This window comes from Myotis yumanensis, unplaced genomic scaffold (genome assembly GCF_028538775.1).
Source record: "Myotis yumanensis isolate MYYU_CA2020_CCGP unplaced genomic scaffold, mMyoYum1.0.hap1 SCAF_9, whole genome shotgun sequence".
Taxonomy (NCBI): domain Eukaryota; kingdom Metazoa; phylum Chordata; class Mammalia; order Chiroptera; family Vespertilionidae; genus Myotis; species Myotis yumanensis.
The window spans coordinates 53,423,391-53,449,936 of record NW_027223760.1 but is presented as its reverse complement, the minus strand read 5'-3'; the positions used below and the strand labels follow the sequence as shown (position 1 = coordinate 53,449,936).

The window sequence follows — 26,546 nt, the reverse complement described above, 5'->3', positions numbered from 1 at the left end:
ATTATTCATACATAGCGAGAAATGAGATAATATTTATATTTTCAAAATTTCGAATGACCTGATGTTATAACTTTATCAGCCAAATTTTAGTGTGCCCTTATACCTGCTTTATCTATGCAGAGAATAGATGCAAATTAAAATCAAATTACACTAACTTTTTCTCAAATAATTAGTAGGCTTGAATAATTGTATTTTATAGTATACACCACTGAGGAGAGGAATATTTCTCTTTTACCTTGTTCAGTTTTTACAGCTTAAATGATTTTAATTCTAAGTGCCAGGGAGCACTTACATGTCCTGGAGGAATTGGAAGAACCCAGGATCCATTCTGTGTGTACTAACACATAAAACTCCGGATTCTAAATACATGCCACCGTTTCCTCATTCTCTCACTATTGACTCTGAAAAAAAGAGTTCTGCTGCAGCCTGTCCTACAGGCCCGCCACACAGGATTTATGCACACTCCACAGTGGGGGATCTTCTTTCTGCAAGGAAAAAAAGGAGGGGGAGGGAGTGGGGGATGGTGCTGAACAGACTCTCCTGAGCTTCTCTGTGGCTAATGCTCCTCCAGTTCCCTGAAATCATGCCACTGCCAATGCGCTTTTCACCCAGCAGTGGTCTTCGATCAAAGGGATATGGCTGCAACCGCAGGCAAAATTACAGGCATCTTAACACTGTCATTCAGAGCACACGAACAACCTCTCCTTAACGTGAGCCCCGTCCACTCTCTTATCCTTGTGGCCAGTTACCTCCTCATGTGAACTCTGCACTCTCATTGACTGCATCAATACTGCTAATTCCCAGGGTCATACCTGCCTGCGTGCCTTTGCTTTTATTTATTTTTTCTTCTGTTTCAATAAAATTCTCCCTTCCTTCTCACCCTTTCCAGAACTCTGCTTGTCCAAGTCCAATTCCTTCAAACCTCACCTCAGTGCCTCCTACCTGAGGCACTTTTCAGGCCCTCAAAACTAATGACATCTCACACTTCTGAACCCCAATTATTCTAAATACCTTTTTAACATGAGTATGGGTTTATCTTCTCCCCCCACTGCAGTATGAGATCCTTGAGAGTAGCAGGAACCATTTCTAATCCCTCTAGTTATCCCGTGACTCATTGGACATAAACATTGCATGTTGCACTCAATGCATGCATATCCAATGAATGTTTTGAACACTTCTTTTTTTTTTTTTTCAATTGGGCATCTAAATTGTAAGTACTTCAGTGCCAGAACCAGAAACATCATAGGTCTGTTCAAAAATATCCTAACAAAGCTTTTATGGACTTGATATTAGGAGAAAAAAGTTACTTTTTTTTATTTCTAAGAGAACAGTTGCACATACTAGTTGGTCTTTTTATATGAACATGGAGGTTTATTTGACAGAATTTCATTGAAGTATTTTAAACTCTCCTTGATGGAATGATAAAGAGCCTAACTAATCATGAAAGCATAACGCATCTATTTTTATGTATAAGAATTTTTTTAAAATACACATCACTAATTTTGTCACAGATGACATTTTATAATTTCCCCAGTACAAAGGAAATATTCCCAGATGTTTGGCATTAGATCTTCCCATGAATAATAAATAAATTCAGTATTATATCTATCAATTTTTCTACCATAAAATTATTCCCAAAACAACATGACAATGCTGCAGTGACTGATTACTCAAAGCCACGCTTTTGAAATTGCCATATCCTTATTATAATTAAAACCACATTGGGGCTTATCTGTACAAGTAGCCTGACATCGAGCCAAAACTGCTGAAGCGGCTTTAATGTGGATTGGGGCAAGGAAATAAATAGCCTTTATGTCTGTAAACTTAACAGCTATCTTGCAGTTGCTCAACCACGTTATGCTGAGGTTGTAGAAGTTTTTTCTTTATCAGTTTTTCCAAAGCCAACCAAGTTAAACCCAATGTCAAAAACAATTCAGAGTTTCAAAATCACAGTTTAAGCAGCATTTGTATCCTCACAGTGAAAATGAGAACTGTAAACACATTTTTGTAGATCAATAATTTTGCTATTAAATATAAATGTATGGTTAAAATAGTTTATATATATATATATTTTCTATAATTATCATATGTTTGTCTGAGAGATAAAATTGGATAAATCTAGAGCCTCAGGGAATGGGTAATAAGAGTACTCATTTACTTCTTCCCTACCCAATTAGTATGTTTTAGGATTCGTTCCTATTCAAATCCTAAACTTCTTTTCTTAGGCTGCCAGAGCCTCTGAGCTTTGTGATGGATGATAAAATATGAACTATGACAGATGTTTTCACCTTCATGAAGCAGGGGGACATTAATGAAATGTGTTTAATGCAGGTTATTCTGATGTTGGTCCTATGTTTGACACTGCATAAATGATTCTAAATTGCAGTTAAATTCTCACATAAATTGCATGCTGATTTATTTGCTGAATGCAGGAATGTCCTTACTCATAAGAAAAGTGATACCTGAAGATCAGCCCAGGGTGTGGATTTGTGGTTTTGTTTATGACTTTTACCCAAATCTCAAACTTTCAAGGTCATCTTCCATGTTACAGTCACTAGGTATTGAATCACCTTATTTATTTTTCACTTTTTAAAACTCGCTTTCCTAATATCTAAAATCCACCTTTTATTAAATTCAAAATGTATTTCATTTACTATCACAAGTATTTGTGATGCACACCCAAGATTTGCAACATTCTACATTAACAACCAGTTATTTTCTGCTCCTGAGATGAAATCTAGAAGCTACATAACTTTGAATAGCTCAAATAGTCAATAAATTAAGCAGTACATTCCTCCAACACTCTGCTTTTCATTTTCATAATTGGAATTATAAATACCATAAGCTCCTAGCTGTTCCTGTGGCCACATCATTTAAGCTGTATGGACTCTTCAACTTTCTGATTTTTAACTTGTGAGTCTCACTACTTACAAAGTACTAGGGCTAGAACATATAATAGGGTTTAAAACATAAAAAAAGATTCCATAATGACAGCTCTAGATCATATTCTGTTGATTAAAGGACATATCTATTTTACCCTTCATCATCTCTATAATTACCGCTGCTTACAGTGGATGCATCTTAAAACCACTGTGGCGAAGCAGCAGTTACAACATTGTTGTCCTTGATAATACATGTGAATTTCATTGTTATTCCCCATGGCATTAGCCAAGTCTATGATACTAGTATTTCTGCCCAAAACAAATAAACAAAAACAACTAAGGACTATTGAGAATGGAAAATAAACCCTTCCTCAATTGCTTGCTTAAACTTTCAATTGGCATCTTCTGGTGCCATTACCAATGCAACAGCATGAGAACTTAGAGATGGGTACCAGTATTCTGAAAGAAATACTGCAGGGGAGCACTTTTTAAAAGAAATCCTGCATCATCAACAGTTTTGATGCCACAGAGATAATACTGTTAGGAGAATACAAACTTTGATGGGTGTGTTAAACAGTGACTCAAAAGATTTGGACTGTGAAGATAAAGAACTTTTAGGAATACCTTCTCTTTAAATGTATGACAAAGAGTGAATTCCTTAAAAGCTATGTAAATAAGTCATACAAAGTTATTTCAGTAAGCATACAATAAAAATTAGAGTTGATAAAAACATTGTATTATAGTTTAATTTCTCTTTCTTTGGGACACATATAGTGAAGTATATTTCACAGCCAATGACATCTTAGATTTCAAGAAATACAATATTACCATTACTGTATGGCTTTCCCAGAAATGCTATGGAAGATCAGTAAGCATTAATTGATTTTAAAACTTGTTTCTAATCACCCTACAGCCTAATATATTAAAATAAGCAGAACTTTAAAAGCTGTAATTAAGACTTTCAATTTGGGGGATAACTTTTGGAAACACACTTGGTTTTCTCCATCCACAGAGTCTTAATGCCTCTGTTTCCCCTGGTCAGCAGTCACATAGGCTTCTCCGGAAAACAGCGGCCTCTCTCTCTCTTTGAGGTCCTCCACAGTCCCCCAAACAGAGTTCATGTACACCACATAGTTTATGTTTTAAGCCACGCCACACCACACCAAATGAAGTAAGGTTAATAGGTAATTTGCCTTAGCAGTGTGCTGGTCATATGCTTTGTGCTATATATGAGTAACAGATGTCATTGTTATTGTTAATTTCAAGAAACAGGAAATGATAAAGTCTCTGTTGGCACCATATCTAATCTGCTAACATTGTTCATTTTTATAGGTGGAACTCACTGTCCAAATACAAGTGCTTTGCAAGAGGTGCGCAGCTGTAACGAGCATCCCTGTACTGTGTATCACTGGCAAACTGGTCCGTGGGGCCAGTGCATTGAGGACACCTCAGTATCATCCTTCAACACAACTACAACTTGGAACAGGGAGGCCTCTTGCTCTGTAGGCATGCAGACAAGAAAAGTCATCTGTGTGCGGGTCAATGTGGGCCAAGTGGGACCCAAAAAGTAAGGGCTTTAGAATGTCAACAGTAAATCCTGTGGCCGGCCAAGCAGGGGATTGGCTCAGGCTTCACTTGCCTCATGAAATGGAACATTTTGATGCTTGTCATACCTGTCCTCAAGAGTAAGATTTGTTTGTTTGGAATGTTGGCCACTGATAAAGTTATACTAGCCTCAGAGCCTTGTGTCTGGGATCCATAAATTCTGTAGAAATCTTTCTGTGTGATACCTGCTTTCAGTTTTATGGTAGCACTTTCTGCTTTTATTAAGCTAGTGAGGCAATGAAAGAAGTGCTTGCTCTAGGCCTGGCTGATCAATAATGACAGGATACGAAGTCCTAGCAGTGTAGGTCATCCCTGACTCCCTATACACCGGTAGGCTACGGAGACTGCCAATCTAGTTTAATTGGGTGGTAGCCTTCTATGATCTGCCTTTCATTTCCCCTAGGAAATATATTAAAAAATACTGAGGCTGAACTTATTATGTCTTTTAATCGTTCAATGAATAAGCTGTTTACATCCAAGAGAGAGCCTTGGGAGAGGATGAGTTTTATGGTAAGTGGGAAAACCACCAGTTTCTTACTGTGGTTACCAATAGTGTAATAACAAGGCGAACAATTTGCTAGAGCAGGGGGACAAAAAACTAAAGAATTGGCATATTATATGTGCCTTGTGAGAAATATAAACAAAAATGAGTCATGACATAACTGGGCTAATCATTCTTAGAGGAAAATTAATAAATCAATTCTAAAATTATAATCTTTTCAAGGGAAACTTTATCTTTTGAGATTTTGGCAGCATAGGTCTTTTAAAATTCAAATGATCTTAGTCATGTGAAACATTAGAAGTAAAACCAGTCAAGTTTGTTTTGGTATACAGATGGCCTCATAATTTACAAATTTCATAATTGGTCAACTGCTTAGATATTAACTGATTGTGGCCTGTTTACTGAAAGGATTTAATGGGAAAAAAATAGTAGCAATGTGAGCACTTAATAAATCTTAGAAATTATTTTCTCTTAAAAATTTGAGCTACTTTTTAGTGTTTCGGGGAAATGAAAATAATGTACCTGATATATGAAAAAAACAAGGAATTTGTAAGGATCCCCTTATGAGTTTATTTTACCTAGCCAGCATTCCACACAATTAGGGATATTTTGCCCCATATTTTGTTTATGTAGTTTGAAATTAGAAAACATATGGCAAAAAGAATTGACTAAATTGAGAAATTATTTCACATGCTTAACAGGCAGCTCCAAACCAATATTTTAACCAGTTAACTGCCACACGTCCAAAACAGAAACCATCCCGCTTGCGTCTATAGACACATATGGCTTACAAAGGATTAATAGAAATTAGGCTAAAGTTGTGATGAATCTATCAAAGGAAAATAATGTACAGTGTATTAAAATTCAATAGCAGTAACAGCAGGGGAAGGAACCTTAAGTCCTGGAGGATTCTGGGTCTTTCTGGGACAAGCACAGAGGTGGAAATACTCTCTGCAGAGGGGTCTAACCTGCCCTGCCTGTCATGACATGGGATAGAGGGTTGTTGTGTTGTACTTCTACGAGTAAACTCACTCTGTTCCTATTTTACAGTTAATCGCCTTTCAAATGTTGCTATTGATGGTTTCCTCACTTATGCAAAGTAAAAAATATTTTGCTGAACAATGGGTGCACATGTGTACAGCATGTGTGTGAAAAAGCCCTCTGGATTCATGTCATTAAATCGTTCAGTAGGGAGGGGATCCCCGTGCCGGGCCACAGTAATCCATTAAGCATGCGCTTTGCCCTTGCAGCCATATGCAGTGACCTGGATACATGGATAGATTTGTTAAGTCAAATAGATTTACTTTGCCCTTAAAGTTCTGAAGAAGTAAGCAAATACTGTAAATTCAAAAGAAAATGTTACTGCCCTTATGCCTAAATGCTAGATTAAATTCCACAAACGCTTTTCAGTACTAGGCATTTGCAACAGAAATGCAAATAGGAACCTTGTTTTAAACTCTTAATAAAACAGATTACTGTGCAATAGTAAAATCAATGTTATTGATCTTACCTCTCCTCCGAGTAACAAACTTCAACTCCTATCACATCTGTTTAATTTGACCTTGAATAAGATTTGGGGGGAAATCAATTCCTTGATTTAAACCACAAAGACTAAATACAAACAGTACAAAAGAGAAAAGAAGCATGTTGACTGAACCAATTGCCTCGCCAAAGAAAGTCTGAATTTATTTTACTGAGTGTAATCTAGGTTGTATAACTTATCTTTGTATGTTCATTTAATGGGTTTGTTGTTAGTAATTTTGTTCTCCACAGTTAGCCAAGTATCTTGCTGTGGATATTTCCAAACAAAAGCAAAATTTTGGAGGTTGTCGATGATAACATTGTAAATTCCACTGATTTTCAAGGCTAACATTTTAAGAGCATGCAATTGAGTAATGCTCTCCCGTGGTCTAAGTTATAAAATTGCTTCATTGAAAAAGTGTGCTTCCAATGATAATTACTAATCAATAATTTCACAGTTCTGAAGAATGAATAGGATTATATGTGGGGTTTTGCCATATAATGTTTCCTGGTTAAGAATGATGGTTAAATTATAATTCCAATGATTTATAGTCTGAATTGTATCAATACTTTAACTTCTGTGATTCACAGCTAAATTTCTTTGTCATACACTGACTTTGAATAGAAATCATAATTAGAAAAACACAAGCTTATTCTTAACATAAACCAGGGAGATTTATTTCTTTTTCAAATGTTGAATCTGGTGTGAGAGAGGAAAACATGTATCTGAATAATTGAATGGAACATAAATTATTATAAGATATATAAAAATGAAGCATCAATAAGGTGCTAGAAATAAATTATGGGAAAGAGATTAATGATTTTTTTCACTCATAGTTCAGTTCTGAAAACCTGATTAACTTACTTGTTAAAACACAATCTATCTTGACCTATAAAAAAATTTGGCTTCTCCCATGGGGAATATTTTTAAATCCCATATTTCACTAATTTCCCAAGTTATTTCATCAACAGTTTTACTGGTTGTTTGGTTTATTTCTTCAGTGCTTCTTAGCTTATTTATTAATGATTTATATGACCTTAAAAGAGTTTTTTCTGGGTATCATAACTTTAAGTTACTTTTAGTTACATGAATTATGTGATTATATTCTGTTGCCCTAAATTACATCTTCTTCTAATGGTAATGCTCACAGCCAACATTTGACTATTAGCAATAGTAGACTCAGATTGTAAAGGTGCAGAAAAGGGTTGGGAAATTTAAAAATCATCCAGTAAGTACACAAAAAATAAGACAGTATATTTAAAACATATATCAGCTCCAAAAATATTTCTTTCCAAAATATATTGTAACATATAAAAATATTTAAAGATTTTTCATTTATTCCTCACCCAAGGACATGCTTTTATTGGTTTTAGAGAGAGTAGAAAGGAGAGGGAGACAGAGAGAGTGGAACATTGATCAGTTGCTTCCAGCACACGGCCTGATGGGGGATTGAACCACAACTAGGGCACGTGCTCTAACTAGAGATTGAACCCGTGTCCTTTATCTGTATGGGATGATGCTCCAAACAGCTAAGTCACACCAAATATTTAATGTTTTGGCTAGGCAAAAATATTTAAAATTCCATCATCTGAAACTAAAAAAGGAATGGGAGAAAAAGGATACTAAATGAAAGTAGGAATGACACAAAAACTATTTATCATAATAACTTATACACTTTTATTATTTTATTATTTATTATGAAATATATAGCTGTAAATACAACTTTTTTTAGCATGTACTGGGTATTAATAAGCTCCATTATAAATTTGTCATGCTATACATTTTTGTAAAAATAAAGTGCAGAATAACCTGAAAATTTATAATTGACAATAAGCCTAGTTAGATATGCAAAGATGTAAAATTGGGTCCTTACGTTGGTAATTTGAATTTCCACAAATTTTTTAAAAGCATGTTAGAAAATATAAATTTATTAATGGGTAGATTATTATAAAGGAGTTTGGTATAATTATTACATTTTGTCCTAGATAACACAATTACTATTATTAAAATCACACATCTTGTTTTGAGAAGCTTTATTGAGGCCTGGTTGGAAGAATGTAGTTGTATAGTTCTTGTCAAAAGCAAAGCTCCCAGAAATTAAGACTGGTGATGATTTAGCAACTTTAACAATGAAATTCTAACCATATTAAATTACCTGGTTTGCAGGATTCCTATAGAGACTTAGTGATTTCCTTTTGTTTTTTCCAGGTGTCCTGAAAGTCTTCGGCCTGAAACAGTGAAGCCCTGTCTGCTTCCTTGTAGGAAGGACTGTATCGTGACCCCATACAGTGACTGGACCACTTGCCCTTCCTCATGTACAGAAGGTATGATCTGCAGGGTACTGGAGGTTCTTCCCCTAGAAGACCACTTGCCAGCACCTCTGAGTTCTGACTGAACAATGTTTGTGATTCTTACATGGGTTGTGTAATCCTGGTTCAGCATGAATTCCATAAAATGTTGGTTTCTGTCTAGAAAATAATATAGCTTTACCAAACGAATGAGTTTTATGTCAAAACTGACTTAAAACTTTACAATATAAGTAAAAGTGAAAGGATTCTAGGTGTTATTATATTAACAATGTTTCCTTTAACATCTATACTAATAAAAGGGTAATATGCTAATTAGACTGGGTCGACCAGATATCCTCCGGACTTCCTTCTGGACAAAGTCACAGTGGCAGGGGCCAAGCAGAGCTGGTTAGGGGTAATCAGGCCAGCAGGGGAGCAAGCAGTTAGGGGCGATCAGGCTGGTGGGGGAGCAAGCATTTAGGGGCTAGATCAGGATGGCAGGAGACAAAGCAGATAGGGTCAATCAGGCTGGCAGGGGAGCAAGCAGTTAGCAGGCAATCAGGCAGGCAGGGGAGGGCAGCTGAGGGCCATCAGGTGTGCAAGGGAGGAGGCTAGAGGCATGTGATCAGCCTGAACAGAGGGGCTGGGGCGGGGAGGGGGGGGTTCATGATCACCAGGAAGTGGGCAGGTGAATAGTGGGATGGGCAGTTGATTATGCAGTAGATGTTCCCCAAGGATGGAAGAGGGCCCATATGAAGATTGAAGGGACGTGGCCAGGAGCCCCCAGAAGCTGAAGAGGTAGGAAGGATCCTCCCCTGAAGCCCTTGGAGGGAGCACAGCCCCAGATACGCTGATTTCAGAACTGGGAGAGCCTGAGTTCCTGTTTGTTTAAGCCAGTCTGTATTCATCTGAGCAACAGCCTCAGGAAATTGACTCCTCTTTGACCCTCCTTTTGGGGCTTGTCCGGGTTCCTGGGACAGCAGGGGCTCACAGGGAGATTCATCCCTGTGTCTGTGCCTTGACCCTGTCTCCCGCCCCCCATCACCCCCCCCCCCCCCCGCCCCCGGGCTCCTCGGCAGTGACAGTTCAGTGGGCACACCAGGGCAGGATGCTTGGTGGGAAATGCAGTTGACTTGGCCCAGGGACTCCTCCGCTTGCCTAGCCCCAGGCTGTAGGATGATGCAAGGTACTCCAAAGCCCCGCCCCTACCTCCCAGGCCTTTCCCCTAATGAGGTCAGCCTGGGGCTCCACTTTCTGAAGCACCCGGGTTGACAGGAGCCAGCAACTGGGTTCCATGCCCAGATTCTAGATGCCAAAACTGGCTCAGAGAGGGAGAGCAGAGGACCCTAGCCTTGGTCCACCTCCCAGTCAACTCAGCCCAGCTGACAGGTAGCTCCACCAGCTGCCAGGGATGTGGGGCCACATGATCAGACCTGACAAGGGGGCAGGGGCAAGTGAGCAGCCGGAAGTGGGCCTGTCCAATGGCTGCAGTGAGGGAAGGATTAGAGAGTGGAAAAGAATGAGAAATTGAAAATCCAGGTATATATGTAGATAGTGCTGTGGGTCCAGGTGATGATAAAAGGCATTTGGGGGGTCGAGGTGGGGGTAGGGCTAGTTTCTTGTGAGTAACGGGCATGCAAGATGTAATGGGTTTAGTTGCCATGGTCTCTTGGGGGTGGGCAGGTAGCTTCTCTAAATAAAGATGCATGTTTCCATTATGATACCATTCTCCCCTGGAGATCCTGGGGTGGTGGTGATCAGGAGGACAGGAATGCCAGCTCAGAAAACTGCTGTCCTGTGAGCCAGAGACTCTCGGAGAGGCAGGGCTGCGTTTGGTTGAGTGCAGGTCATCACACCAGGAGCAGATCAGCCCTGCCCGTTCAGTTTGGCAGCTCTATGGTATGATGATTGAGTCTCCTATCACAAAAGGCTTTAGAAACCCTCAGTCTAGGCACTCAGACTTAAAAGGAAGAACTGTAATTGTGTGTTGAGGAAATAAAAACTGAGGGGCAGGAGAGGGTTGCTGTTGGACAGCAGTGCCAAGAAGCTTTGTTTCCTGGAGAAGCCTTTTCTGTTATGCCCATAGATTGCTGAAACTGAGAAGAACAATACAATGGTGTTAGAAAACTAGCCTTTTGTTACAAGGAACATAAAGCAATGATATGTGGTTAGTTTTTCATTATTTGGTATGAAATGGGAATGGTCCACATTTCATTGAAATGACACTGACTTTCTCACATAATTAAAAAATGCAAACAAAGTTGAATGTTCAAGGATAGATAACAGCCACAGAAAATTAATTCAGGGATGGGGTGGTTCTTTCAAAGTTAGTTATGCAGGTGAAGTCTAAAGTTTATAAGAGTTTTGAATTAATGAATGTGTGGAGCTAACCTCCTTTTAAAAAGTAATTTAAAGAGGTAAAATTATGCTTTAGTATTGCAGAAAATGGAATAGAATAGCTTAGCATCCCAGCAAGAACAAAAAGAATTATTTGAAATGTTGTTCAGCCCTCTCTCAAGATATGTGTTGAATGCAATAAAGATCAGAAATTGGGTAAGAGAGTAATTCTTAAACCAGTGCACTTGTTAACTTTTTTAAAATTTTTCATAAACTTTACAAAGGGTAGTTTTTAAAAATAGAAAACATTTATACATATAAATTATTTGGAGCTCTAATCTTTAAAATATCATTATTTTTGACCCAAATAATACATTTAGCTGCTCAAATTCTATTTACCCTCCCCCTTTCACACTACATTTATTTAATTGAGATCTAGAAGGGATATTGCAGAGGCATCTATTCTACCATGATGCCTTTAAGCACTACTTCCCTAAAATTACCCCAAAGATAGGAAAAATACCTTTACATTGTGCTTCTTGCATGAAACATTTCTTTTCCAATTTCCTACCGCTATGCTCCTCCGTCCTGCTATTCCTCCTACATCCAGCTTAACAAATCTTAGTTTTGCCTGCCTTTTAAATCCTTCCACCAAGTCATTTCTCTAGTGAAATTCATCTTGAATATCTTAAAGCATCTGAAAAGTGCTGTAACTTTGTGAGAGATTACATTACCCTCTGTATCCATGTGCCCCATCATCACATAATTTTTTTCTGAATATATAATCCTTTTTTTTTCCTGTTTGTATCCTATATAGGTATTTTCCTGTATAAACACTACAGGAATATTCCTTTATTTTCCCCATGCTCATTATTTCCAATGGACAAAGTGATACCTAATTTTTTATTAATCCTCAATGTGCAGGCTTAGTCCCCATGTTTTTACTACTGTAAGAAAATGGATAAAAGAAATAGAAGATGTTAATAATCCAGTTGAGAAGAAATGAAATAAGTGTGTTTTCTCATTCATCAAATATTTATTAAGTCCTTGCTATGTGTAACTATTATTCTAGGAGCTAAAACACAAAGATAAATGGAAACTATATATGTGTATTAACCACATGTAATAAACTGGGGATAAGTACAAACAGGAAATTATGAAGGTTGTAAAATTCTAGTTTGCCAGTTCAAATTGTTAGTGGGGAACCTTCCTTTTTTTTATCGTGTGCCCTAGCTCTCCTTTTGTCTGTACTTTGATCTGAGAGCTCTATAACCTGGATGAGCTTACAGTGCTGTTTCTTTGAATGCACAAGTAATTTCTTAACTGAGAGCTGAGAAGAAATGAACCTCTTAGTGGGTAGAAACATGGGTGTCATGACACTTCCTGTGTAACCCCATTAAACTTCCTCTCTACATGTTATGGCTTTGAAATGTTTCACTTAAATCAGGTCACAATCTCTGTCCCCGTGTGCTGCACAAGGTTAAGGTATTTGAACTTTTTATAAGACTAAATGGATTGCCAAGATGGAATCAGCTATGGGAGTGAGAAACAGTCACCATAGTCTTATATATTAAGTGCAGACTATGGAGGTTGTGTTGAGAAGGCACTAGAATATGTCAGAGTTGTACATTAGGTGACGTTTTTGCTTTCAAGTCAATAAACAAAGTAGAAATGAAACCCTCACATTTGACTGCTGCCTCCCCGGTCTGAACAGCCCTGCCTAGGTCCCAGGTGACATCTAGGGGGTTCATGACCCAAAGCTTTAGTCTATACAGTGCCCCTGATGCTGAACTCACAGTCACCTGCTTTGTCCGGATCCCTTGTTCCCAACTCCATGTCTGTTGTCTATCTGCAGGTTGAGAGGGTTGGGGAATGATCGGTCCCCTGGGAAGCAAAGACCTGCTTCTCTGTATTCTTTTCCTCTTTTTCCCTGTTAGAAAACAAGCACCTCCTTCCTTCCCCCAATACTAAACGAATGACAAGAACGGTCGTTTAGTGTGTATACTCTTTTAAGAAGATTATAAGCAAAAATAATAATAGAAAGTGTAAAAGAAGGATGGAGTCAAGTAGTAAATGGGAGAAGAAGAGAAAAATTATACTATAAAATTAGAATTAAGGTAAGCTGCTGCAATTGAGAAGAAAATTAGTTCTGAGATTTTGGTGAACAAAGCCAAAAATAGAAGCACAGTGGATTCTTAACTGATTGTCAGGGGAAACAAAATTTTTCCTAGCTCTACATTATTAGAGGAATCTCTCACCTGGGCCTTAAAAATAGGAGTCATTGGACAATAAAATGGATGAAGACTGCATTAGCAATTTTATTAAAAGTCCTATTGGCATTTTTTTAAGATCTTTCCTAGATAAAGGATTTTTAACATGTAAAAGCTGGAGCTAGCATTCATATCACTACTGTTAAACTAAAAATGTCCATGACAGTATTTTCAAATACTTGACTTCTCTGCTACTCACTACCTCCAGTCCCTAACTCCCTACTCCATTACCTGTAGTATTCCAGTTATTCACTAATATAGTTAATACAATCATTAATAGTACAGGTTTCCCCCACAATGGAGGTAATCCTAAAAAGTTACACATGAACCATATTATCTGAAATTGGGACAAGGCATACAAGGTTGTCTATTCTAGTAGATCTTAAGCCTGGGTATTCATCACAGTTTCCTGGCAAGCTTTGTAAAAATCAGACTTTTAAACTCAGCTCCCAAAAATTCTGAGACATGGTTTTGTTTTTGTCTTTTTAAGGAAATTATCCTATGTAGTCAGCCATTTAGGAATCACTAATTTGATCCATTCACACATCTAACTCAGGAATCTTCAATCCACATTGCTGGGAGTCAGTTGCCCACACCCCATTGAAGGATACCTTAACTTCATGAGAAAGGATGTTTCACTATTAGAAAGTTCTAATTGTCAAATCATATTTTTCTACTAACATAATAACTTTAAGAATGTTTCATTTCATTTCTGGTTAAACTTTCATTGTTCAGGACTGCTAATTCTTCTAAATTTCTCTGTTCCTGTGGTCTGCATATTAAGTATTTAATGATCTTACAAAAAAATTTAAATGCATCATGCCAACTCCATTAAAATAATTCTTGAGGGAATTCTTTTATGAGTGAAATTGTGCCATGCAGCTATTCATCTCTAAAGTGTATTTATTGTAAGTTGGAATATATTTTTTATTAAGGTTGGCAAGTCTTATACATGATCTGTTTCTAATACTAAAAAATTTTGAGCATCTTTATATCAATAATACTGTCAAGTTGATCTCTTCATTGTAGATAAATCTTATTTCCTTTGGCTTTTTAAACACAATTTGGAGTTATTTACTTGGAGTAATGATTGCTATTTCGAATGCTTCTCTAAAAATTCTGCCTCCAGGAAGTGACTTTCATTTCACTACGTACAACCCTGATGTTAAAATGCGACCTGAATTGAAGATCTTAGACTGTTTAACATGAATAATAAATGACTAGAATAATTTATGAGTTATGCATTTCAAATTAAGTGAATAACAAAGAAATAAAATTTCTCATTAAAATCTGGAATATATTCTCCTAAGAAGGATTCATTACATGTGTATGAGTCCCATGTGGTAAACAGGGCTATGTGAAATGGCATGAAAATAAACTTAAGGTAGAGAAAAATAAATTAATTAGAGCTGTCATATTTCTCAAGGGGCAAGGAACATACAAAAGAGCAATTACTTTGCAACTGTGCATTGGGAAGCCTCGTTGACTATGGAACTGTTGTCCTCATTCTTCTCATTTTTAAATAGAATTTGATTGGGTTTTCAGTATAAGCAGTCTTTGGGAGGATTTAGGAAATGATTAGATTAGATGCGTCCTCTCATTCAGGGATATCAAAGCATATGTAGCTAGAGGCCATGTGCTTTCTTCACACAGGATGGTATTTGGAGAGTCTTTTTATCAGTGCAGAGTACAGAGGTTAAAAAGCTGCCTCGTTCTAGGGAGTTCCGGAGTCAAGAAGCAGTCTCGGCACCGGGTCATCATTCAGCTCCCAGCCAACGGAGGCAGGGACTGCACGGATCCTCTCTATGAAGAGAAGGCCTGCGAGGCCCCTCAAATGTGCCAAAGCTACAGGTAATAGAGGGAAAGAAAAAGCACTGTGACCGATGCATTGAGCAAAATGCTTCAAGTCCAGCGCTGTCCTGAAGGCTCAGTGAAGTTTGGGATGTTTTTAGCTGTATGTGCCATCGCTTAACTTTTTAAAAGAGCCATTCGCCTACTGAAGTGATCTCCAGGGAGACAATTACATAAATCTCCATGCTGTATTATTAGCTCCAGCAGTTTGGGAAAATTTTGTATGTTGACGTAAACTCTAAGGAATGTAGAGACGCTGTTATTAATTATGTAAATATATGTTTTAGGAAGCAATTCTTTTTCACTTAGAGGAATGGCCTAAGCACCTGTTCCTCCCAAATGCTGGCATCCTTGCTGACAAAATGACATCTTTACCTCAATGGTGCTAGGGAGGCATTTCTTCTATTCATTTTTGGCCACCTCAAAGAAAATTAAGGTTATTAAAGTTATATAGCATCATCTTGATAATTATTAGAGAAATTTTTCTTCAGAACTATGAAAAGAAAGTACAGACCTAATTGAAACAATGCGGCATATAATTGCAATCCTGACAACAAATGAAATATTATGGCATCCATTGATGGAATGTGTGATCACAAAATAGCAATTTAAGGTGAAATTGATGGCAGATCTGCCACCTTCATTTATCTGTATTTAATTCTGACAAATAATAATTATGAAAAATAGTATAATTGCATGTTTAGACGGTGAACACTAACATCAATTAGACCCGTGGTCGGCAAACCACAGCTCATGAGCAACATGCGGCTCTTTGGCCCCTTGAGTGTGCCTCTTCCACAAAATACCGGCTCTTCCACAAAATACCGACTTCTGCACATGGGCCACGAAGTTTCAATCACACTGTACGTGTGCGCCCACACGTGGTATTTTGTGGAAGAGCCACACTCAAGGGGCCAAAGATGCATGTGGCTCATGAGCCGCAGTTTGCCGACTACTGAATTAGACCAGATGTATTTATTTGCCAGATTTGTCTTTGTAAGGTGCATTATAATCGCAGTTTCTGAGTTATCGCTACAACACTAACCAAAAGAACACTATAGAAAAGGCTCATGACATGAATTGCAGTTTTATAACTTGAATATAAAATAAACATACCTCTACTAAACAAAATGCATCACTCTGGTACCATCTGGCACATCTGCTGGCAATCCTAATCATTAAGAAGGCTAAATGCTTTCTATAGAGTTTATTCTTGTAGAACTTGGCCACGATGAACTGTGTCTCCACTACCATAGAAAGTACTGCTCTATTTAATGCTGCCTTTTTCTAATGCCTTGGAGACCTACATTACATTTAGATAGGACTGAGCATCGTCAAATAAATTTCTCTTTGCAGTGGCCACAGTCATGTTTCCATGTCGCCATAGCCCTGGTTTGCCTGGCGTTTTTGCTTCCTCTCCATGAGGTTTCTTTCCTTTTCTTCTAGGTGGAAGACGCACAAATGGCGCCGGTGCCAACTGGTCCCTTGGAGCGTGCAACAGGACAGCCCTGGAGCACAGGAAGGTTGTGGGCCCGGACGACAGGCCAGAGGTGGGAGGCCTCGTTCCACAACTGATTTGCTTTTCATTTCTCCAACATCTCTAACTTACCCGTCAGCTTGATGAGTTTGTCATTTGATGCCATGCTTAGCCAGTGGAGCAGAGCAGACATGAATCTGCTTACCACTCATCCTACGTAGCACAGGGGCATGTCTTTTTAAAGTGTGCCCTTTGTTCTTTGACATTAGCCTATAATTCCTCTGATTGAATTTTCCCCTTACTGATATCTAGAAGACAATCAGATGAAGCTTTTGAGAGGGTTATGACAGAGATTGTACACTGCAGCTTGTTGTTAGTTGTGGTGGTTAGTTTGGGGATCGTGGTCTTCCATAATACTTTTGCTTGTCACCTTAACAATAAGATCCTTTATATCCTTGCCCATCTGCATTACATACGTGTGTGCATGCAATGTAATATAATGGGTTAAGTTTCCCAGAAATTCCCAGCAATGACATCACTAACATATCCCCAATTTTGTTCCTATGCAGTACTGATTTTTAAATGGCAGATTTATGTACTCCAACCTGCCATATGTGGACAGCAGTCTGTCTGCACTGCTAGATAACGTGGAATCGTGAAGAAATGAGTGATGTAAATGTTTCCAACTTGTCAACATTATTTATTGGGTATTATGCCTAATACTTACATTTGAAGCTTTGGACATGTTATTTATGCATGTAGCAAATTCAGTCTTTAAAGAGTACATGGTAGTTTCTACTCACGTTGACTTTTAGCATGTAACTCCTACATACCTAGAATGTAGTTGAATATACAATTGAAAACACTGCCACCACCTCTCTTTCATTCATAAAAACATCTTTTGACCCCTAATTTGTTGTTATGTATTTGATGATGCAAAAGTCGAAACACAGAATAGAATTCCAGCCTTTACTGATGTGACCTGGAGCCCATTTTCTTTGCAATGAGAAGATTGCTTCCCTAATTTGGAAAAAACAACAACTGCTACTTCTTTGTAAAACTCTTCTATTTATATAATCATCATTTTAGAAGTCTTTATTTGAAATATAAAATTTAGTTTACAAATAATAATGACTAACTATGGACTTTTGGAAATGTATTTTATATGTTTCATTTTCATTATGTATCTTCCACCATCAGCTTTAGCTAAAAAATAACTGTCTCCTTTACAGTTATAGAGACTTAGGTATTTAGAATAGAAAGTCATTCTCATTTCAACCCATTCATCGAGAAATTGAATGACACGAGATCTTCTTGTCATGCCCTACTAATTCCTCCTTGGATCAAGCACACATTTGCTTGCAATTTGGGCCCTACATGAAGTTTACAGTGAAAACAGGTATGAGTTTGGGGATCAGGAAACACAATATTTAGTCCTTGTTCTTTCACCTATACACTGTGAGTCTTATTCATTACTTCACATTTCTGGGTCTTTGTCTATTTAGATGAAAAAAAAAAAAAAAGAAAAAGAAAGAAGAGAGGGTTGGACCAAATGATCATTTAGGATCACCCTAAAATTCATATTTTACAATCTATGCACAGTTAATACTCAGGGATACAAGTGTGTGAATTGAGATTAGGTAAAACAGCCCATATATTTACAGTCCTCCACTGGAGGAAATCTGAGATATGGTGGCAACAGCACAATTGTGACAACAGCTTCAATTCCAGACTCTTTTACTCAACAACTGCAGAACCTTGGTTCGTTTACTTCCTCCCTCTGAGACTGAGAACCTAATGCTCCTCAGATCGCTCCTCAGATCGCTTTGCATATATTAAGTCTCCATTAAATGTTAAATCCTTCCCCCTTCCTGTAAATTATGGCCCCAGTGAATGTGCACATTGGTCATAGCTGGCATAAGAGCAGTGGTTCTCAACCTTCTGGCCCTTTAAATACAGTTGGTCATGTTGTGACCCAGCCATAAAATTACTTTCGTTGCTACTTCATAACTGTAATGTTGCTACTGTTATGAATCGTAATATAAATATCTGATATGCAAGATGGTCTTAGGCGACCCCTGTGGAAGGGTCGTTCAACCGCCAAAGGGGTCGCGACCCACAGGTTGAGAACCGCTGCGTAAGAGCAACAGAATTAACATAGGTCTTTTGTAGTTTTGACACAAAGTCTGTATGAGAACTGTTCTTTCGGTGATTGGTAATCTTCTTATCTCCAAATCTAAAAACGCCAGCTCATTCCTCATCCTGGCCGCTTTGTAGTACCTAATATGGTGACCCATTCTCACGTGAAAAGGCGTCTTTGGCTTCCCCCATGGCTTTCTGATTGTTTCATTCTTGGTTTCCTATTGCTGGTTCCTCTTCCTCTGCCTGCACTTAGATAATGACTTCTAATCTTGAAATACTTGTCAGACGACTTACTCTATTTTGGCAATCTTTTCTATGCCCAGGCTATCTGGAAAGAAAAATCATTTCTGCGTATACTAAGAGGAACACTCTTAAACTCAATATGAAGATAATCTTTGTTGCCTTGGTAGATTAAATGTTGTTGTTTTTCTTAGAGCCTATATTTCTACAGAAACATGAAATGGGGAAAATCCAGAGTATAAAAATATATTTTGCTAATGAAATACTGGCAACATTTTCTTCCTTTGATGGTCATAGCTGTTTTTAGAATTCTGCATGATTGACCTGTCATATTCTTGCTATTCTCATCTTTGTTTTTATCTGGTCAGAGACTTAAGAAATGCCAACTTGTGCTATTTTTTAATGATTAAAGAAACTGTGTAGTAAGGATTAGCATCGATCAGCAAAGACTAGAGAGAAACTGCACCCTGTCCTCTCCAGCGCACCACATTTTCTCATCCCAGTGCCTCCTCTAACTGATCGCATTCAGGAGGCTGTGCAGCGAGAGCCATGAGTGTCGGGAAAGAATGAAGACATTCAAGGCAGGGAGCTTACATTTGGTTAGGGAAGTGGTGTCACTGGTAACATCCAACATGTAGGAGTTAAAGGCTGATCCACGGCAAAAGCAATAATTTGAAGCTAACGTGTTTAAGAAAGACCTAAAGGATAAGCTGGGAATTGAGTTGTGCCATAATATTAGGATTAGTAGAAAGGAGAAAAAAATACAAAATAAGATCAATTCTATAAGCTAAGCATTTGAGGTAAGAAAATGAAAACATTAAATATGTTCACAGAAAAGTGGGTAATTGAAGCTCTGAAGATGTAAGCTGGAGCCTGGGGTGATTCTGTAGAAGGCTATAAATGTCAGGATTAGTATTTTAGGCTTTGTTCAATAAGGAGTAGGAGCAAGCAGTGTTTTACCTGTCAGCATGTAGAGAATAAATTAGGACGATAAGACACATAGGTCTGGATGTCAGCTAGTACACTATTGTAGCAATGCAAAGATGCAGTAATAGGGTCTCAGGAACCACAGTGGTGGGAATGGGCAAAAAATAAATGGACTTTCAACATGCAATAAAGTAATTTGAGGACTTAGTGGCAGGTGAGAGTAGCAGAAATAGAAATAAGCAAGTCAAAGATTTGATTCTTTAATGCCAATATTTTTATTTTGAGAATACTTACTGCGTATTGATGGAAATTCTTAGGTCAGAAACTAGAGCTGATTTTAGAGAGTATATTTTGTATATTGTGCATTAGAGGTGACAGCAGGGGAGCCAATTAAAAATATCCAAGTATGCATTTGAAATGTAGCTCTAGACATAGCTTAGGACAGAAGATAGAAATTTGGGTAAAATTTCCAGAAAGGGTTTTGATGAAGCCATAGAAGCTAAGGTCCCCAAAATACATTACATACCATCAGAAAAGCAACTATTGCATTTTACCATTAATAGATTTTTTCATATAACCTGTTTGTATTTGTAGAGTGTTCAAGCATTTCTTTCTACCTAAAGAATTAAATTGTATTAACTTTAAATTAATATTTCTTTGCTGTATCAGAAACAATACCCTATGAATTAACTTTACCATTCTGTGATTCTGAAGGTAGAAATTTTTATCCCATGGATTTTACCAGACCATTGGTCTAGACCAGTGATCAGTAAACAATGGCCTGTGTACCAAATCCAACCCATAGTCTTTTTTTAAAAAAAAAAAACAATTAGAGTTCTTTTGAAACATAGCCATACCCATTTCCTTACCTATTGCCGATGGCTGCTTTCATGATACAAGGCAAAGCTGAGTAGTCAGCCCTCCATATCCACAGCCTCCACATCTGCAGGTTCAACCAGCAACAAATGGAAAAAATATTTTTAATGTCACAGTGTTGATGATGTACACTATGTTGCATCTGGTTTCATGTGGCCTACATATTATTGGGTTCAGCCTGTTGAGAGAATAAATGTATATAACATAATTTTTATAATTTCTTATGGTAGGAAATATACTATAGGTATAGATTATTTAGGTGACTCAAGGAAAATCTATATGTTTGCAGAACAGTGCTTTGACCATTTTGCCTAGAGTTTCTATGAGTGAGTTGGAGGCAAGAGCCCACACTCTAGGGGAATTGAATACCTCCAGAAGTATTTGAATACCAGAAGGGAAAGGGAGAGGAGGAGAAGGAGGAGGAGCTCAGGAAGAGAAGGGTTTTTTCAATAGGAAAGCAAAAGTAGTGAAGAATCTTAGCAAAGCTTGGGATATGGACAATGAAGTATTCCAGGAAATTCTATCTAATAGTGTAAGAACTAAATAAAGGAGAGAGAGAGAGAGGAGAGAGAGAGAGATTGAGATTTTAAAGAAGGGATTGACGGGATTTAGAAACTTTAAAATTTGAATCATTTAAATATCACATGGAAATTTTAGAGGGTCTTTGACATAGGCATCTTTCCTGTCAAAAAGTGCAAATATCATGAAACTATATCCACATTCTATTTAATTTTTAAGTGAATAGAAAGCTCATATTTGCTTCATACTACTTTAGTCCACTGTGTATAAACTTTTAATGGAACTGTAATCCACTGTCCCTTTTCTCTGATCACATGCCCACAGTTTGGATGGCATTTAGGAGGCGAAATTATGGGTACATCAGTGACTGTCATTGAACTTACACATAATAGCTATAACTAGAGTTAATATTACATTTGCATGAAAAATAAAATACATGGCTCATAATAATGACAATTTTGGATAATTTACTTATTTTTTATTTATGACTCCCCTAAGGGACAATAGCAATCACTACTTAACATCAATCATATACTTAAAATCCTATATAATAAAAGCCTAATATGCAAATTGTCCCCTTGTTCGGGCATTCGATAGGAGTTCAACTGGGAGACTGGGAGTTCAACCGCTCACTATGACATGTGCTGACCACCAGGGGGCAGCACGGAACATGGTAGGCATCGGCAACATGCTGTGACCTCTTGCCAGCTACCTGGAGGCGGGGGTGATGGGGACAGAGGTGTGATGAGAATGCTGGGTGTCCACCGAGCTCGCTCTCACTCTGCCTGCTACCCTCCCCTGGGACGCCAGGCCTCGCATGCTGGGGAAGCTCCTACACTCAGGTGCTGGGTGCCCACGAGGAGCCCACCACACACCCGCGTAACCTCTTCTGGGTGAGCTGGCCCCAGCTGCCAGGACCGCAGGGGCCAGTCGGGCTCCCCGTGGATTTGAGCAGGAGCTGGTCTGTGAGGCCAGCCAGGAAAGAACACGCTGCCTGCTCAACTTCCATGCAGTGCCCCTGGGAGGCCCAGAGGCCTAATGCTGCACCCTGGCCCGCAGTGTCCGGCCGTGCTCACTGAATCTCTGTATGGGGACTCGGGTGCTGTGACTCAGGTGGAGGTCCCAGAGGTCAGCTGGGACCTGCCCTTCCACGCCAGACGCTCGCACTTCGACTGCACCCCTGCATGAATTTCATGCACCGGGCCTCTATTGTATATATATTATTTCAGTGTTTACAACTTTGTGGCACATACCAAGAGTATGATACAAAAGTATCATAGAGTAGATGCTGATATTTCATATAAATAACTTCAAATTTGCTCTTGCTCAATCTCTGTGTAGTCTTCATGCTTCTTCTGACAAGCATACTTTCTATAAATAAGATGGAACTAGAGCAACAATCCTTAGGGTCAGCCCTGACTATCTTAATCCCCCAGCCTCCCTGTATCCTCGCCTGCCAACAAATGTCCATCATAATGTTGACTTGTCATTAACATCTGACATCAGCCTCTTTATGTGGAAGTCAGCATGATTCAAATATATTCCCAAATCTAGACCACAAAAATTTTAAAAACACACCATCAATAATATGCCTTACATGACAGGGACCCTTCTTGCCAAAGCAGTCCTTACCCTGTGTCCCTTATTGGTTAAGAAGGTGATAAAAGGAAAGTCTACAAAGAAAAGAGTAAGTTTTCATTCTCTCCCCACCGAAATGAAATCTAAATATACTTGTAAAATGTGAGATATAGGTATTTCACTACAATTTATGCTGTTATTTCTGTGTGTGTGAACAAAGAGGCTTAAACCTTATACTTCAATTAAGTGGCTTAAACTATAATGTGGCTTATACTATACTGATGCTCAGGTTAGTACTCTTTAGCTTAAACTCTGGCTCACTTTATTCTTTTTAAAAGCTTACATTTTAGAGGCATTATTGAGGTTTGTCCAGAATGTCTGGGCCAATTTATCTCAGTAACTCACATTAATCTGTTAATTTTAGAGATTGTTATGCAATAGGAAGAAATAGAACAGAAGTAGTAAACGAACTAGGTACAAAAAAAACAAAGGATCTTGCTTTAAAGTTTTTCCCCCGCCTCAATTTTTAAAATTTTATTTTGGCTGATGTATTCATTAGTTACCGCCCAATAGTTTTCACATGCTTTCTTTATATACACTATTAATTAGAACTTCTAATTTTTTCTATTTTTAAATTACTTCCTCTAATTTTCTATGAACACTAGCTTCCTTGTTGATTTGGGGGTTTTATTTTTGTTTCTATTGCTAGGAGAGCCCTGACATAAAATGATTATTATCATTTCCTATTTTTTAAGTAGCTCATAAAATCAGCTTGACACCATGGTGTCTGTGATGGTCCCTCAATGTTCCATTTGCTCTTATGCAGTCAGTTAGCCTTCCCAGATCCCAGTGGGGGTCTCGCTGAGCTCCTCCCCTGGGAGCTGATTATCATTTCCTAGTCACTCCTTACACAAGGACTTTTACATATATTATGAGCATCAGTGGGTCTGGGGATCATTGGTAACTATTTAGGATCAATAAAAAAGAAAGTGTATTTCTTTCCCCTTTCTGCCAGAATTACATTCACAACCTGTAATTAGGAAGTGTAATTTGGCAAACTTGCCCGGGAAAATCTCTTCCACAGAGAAAGACGGAGATCATTATATCCACCTAGTAAGCAACGGGAGCCCTCTTGCATTATTTATAAGTTCGGTCTTCCAAGCGCAATTAGGTCTCATGGTAACTAACTCCTGCTCACGGTTAAGCTTTTTCTTTTTCATTTCTACATGATTCAGTCTCACTGTTGCTATTTTTTCCATAACACGATAGGAAAAATCACTCCTCTAATCACTCGATCAGCTGAACATTGTCTGTCTCCAGTGCTACCCGGACGCTGTTGCTTTGGGATAAGCCATGTTAATACGGCTCAATTTAATAAGTCAGGTCTCAGAGCTCCTTGAACTCTTTGTCACGTATAATTTGACAACTTTCCCTGTGCAAGGGCAGTGATCTTATTCTGTCCCTGCAAAGAACTTCTGTGTGCACACTCTAGATCTTGCCATTTACTTGATTCTGATTATTCAAATGAAATGACAATATGGTCTTACCTGCTGAAGGGTCATCCCAAAGACCAACAGCACTTCTCCTTTTTATGCATCCTGAATAATAAGGGAGTTTCATTCCTCTTCAAGAAAATGAAGATGAGCAACTGCATTCTGAATTCTATTAGATTCACTTCACAGCTGCTTCGGTAGCCTTCCATTACCATACTCAAATATGCATAACACTGATATTGATGTCCTTTCTGCTCAAACCAATGTTATCTATTTCCTTTCATGCTAGGAATCTTTATCATTATCCTCTTCAAAACAGAGCACAGAATCCGACTTATATAAAAACATTCTGGAATCGACTCTACTTATTCTACTTATTAATCTTTTTAAAATTTAAATTTATGGGACATTTCAATAATACATAAAAGTAAAGAGAATAATTTAATGAATACTAGTAGTATAGTCACTCCCTCAGCCTCAAGTTTTTAACATGTTGCCATTCTTGGACCTCTGCCAGTCCTCACATACATAAAAAGATTTTGCTGGGATATTTTAAAGCAACTTCCATATAAGATATATGTCATCCATAAATATGTAATTATTTTTTAAACATAACAGTATTATAGTAGTAAACAAAATTAACAATAATTCTTTAATATTATTTAATATTCAGACTACGTTTACTCCCCTCCTTCCCCCCCCCCCCCCCCCCCCGTTGTCTCAAAAATGTCTGTTTATAATTGACTAGAGGCCTGGTGCACAAAATTCATGCATAGGTAGGGTCCCTAGGCCAGCGATCAGGGCCAATCAGGGCCTTTCTGCTGCCTGCTGGGCCTTCCTTCGTTCCGCACTGCCCCCTGGTGATCAGTGGACGTCATAACGAGCGGTCAAACTCCTGAGTGGACAATTTGCATATTAACCTTTTATTATATAGGATTTGTTTAAATTAGGGTTCATGAAGTTCTCCCCATTGCATTTAATTAGAATATTTTTAAGTCCCTTTGAAACTAACAATCTATCTCTCCTTTTCAGACGGTTTGTTTAAAAAACTGGTTTTCTTATTTATTTTTCCAACATCTCTGCAGTGTTGACGGGCTGGCTTGATTCATGTGTAACTCAAAAGTCAGTCACGTGGATATCTTCCTGGCTTTCAGCCTGCTGGAAGCAGTCTGTCCCTGACACTTAAAAGGGGATGGGGAGTAGAAGAGGGTAAAAGGGGGAAGAATGGTGATGGAAGGAGACTTGGCTTGTAGTGGAAAAGACACAACACAATATACAGAGGATGTATTGTGGAATTGTATACCTGAAACCTATATAATTTTATTAACCAATATCACCCCAAGAAATTCAACTAAAAACCTCTTATGTCTTAACAAATAAAGTAAGATCATCAGTAACATAAATGGATATAATCAACAGGGAGTTACATATGGAATTTTACTTAACAATAATAATTTTGATATTTGCTGATCTCACTAAGAAGCTTTTATGGTGAATTATTTGTAGGGCAGCATGGTTTTTGGCCCATCTTTCTAAAAAGACCTCAGCCCAGAGGAGACCTTGCAGCATAATCATTATACACAAGCTATAAACGCTCCACCTGGAAAGACAGATACAGTTGTCTGAGCATATGCAGCATTTTGATGTGCCAGGAAACCATGCTGTGCATGATGAGTCCTTTCTGCAGTTAAAAACATTCTGAATTTAGTGTCTTAGAAATCATTTTTAAAATTTCTAAACTTGAGAGATCTGATGATTTCCTTTCCATTTATATTTCCCTGGCCCCCAGTAGCAGGAAACTCATTTCAAGATTGCATTCCTGTGTTTGAATTGTATTTCCTCTATGCCAGTATGGGAACAAGTTGAGATGTGTGATAAATTTTCAATATGTTGTACAAATGCTGGTATTGCTACTTGTTTGCATAGCATGGCATGAGTAATTCATTCGAAGCACATTGTCTAAAATCTCTGATAAGGGAAGGGGAGTGCTGAGTGGGTTCTGAGAACAGAGATGGGAATTTTACATATTTTTTTATT

General features: G+C 38.1%; 1 protein-coding gene across 1 annotated transcript in view; it reads left to right on the top strand.

Moving 5' to 3' along the window:
- The window catches only part of THSD7A (thrombospondin type 1 domain containing 7A), a 305,592-nt gene that overhangs the window by 223,382 nt on the left and 55,664 nt on the right, over positions 1-26,546 (top strand). Inside the window, exons 8-11 of the mRNA XM_070424355.1 lie at positions 4,215-4,449; positions 8,720-8,835; positions 15,125-15,257; positions 16,704-16,807. Of these exons, the coding sequence (XP_070280456.1) occupies positions 4,215-4,449; positions 8,720-8,835; positions 15,125-15,257; positions 16,704-16,807 (588 nt within the window). The remainder of the gene's footprint in view (positions 1-4,214; positions 4,450-8,719; positions 8,836-15,124; positions 15,258-16,703; positions 16,808-26,546) is intronic.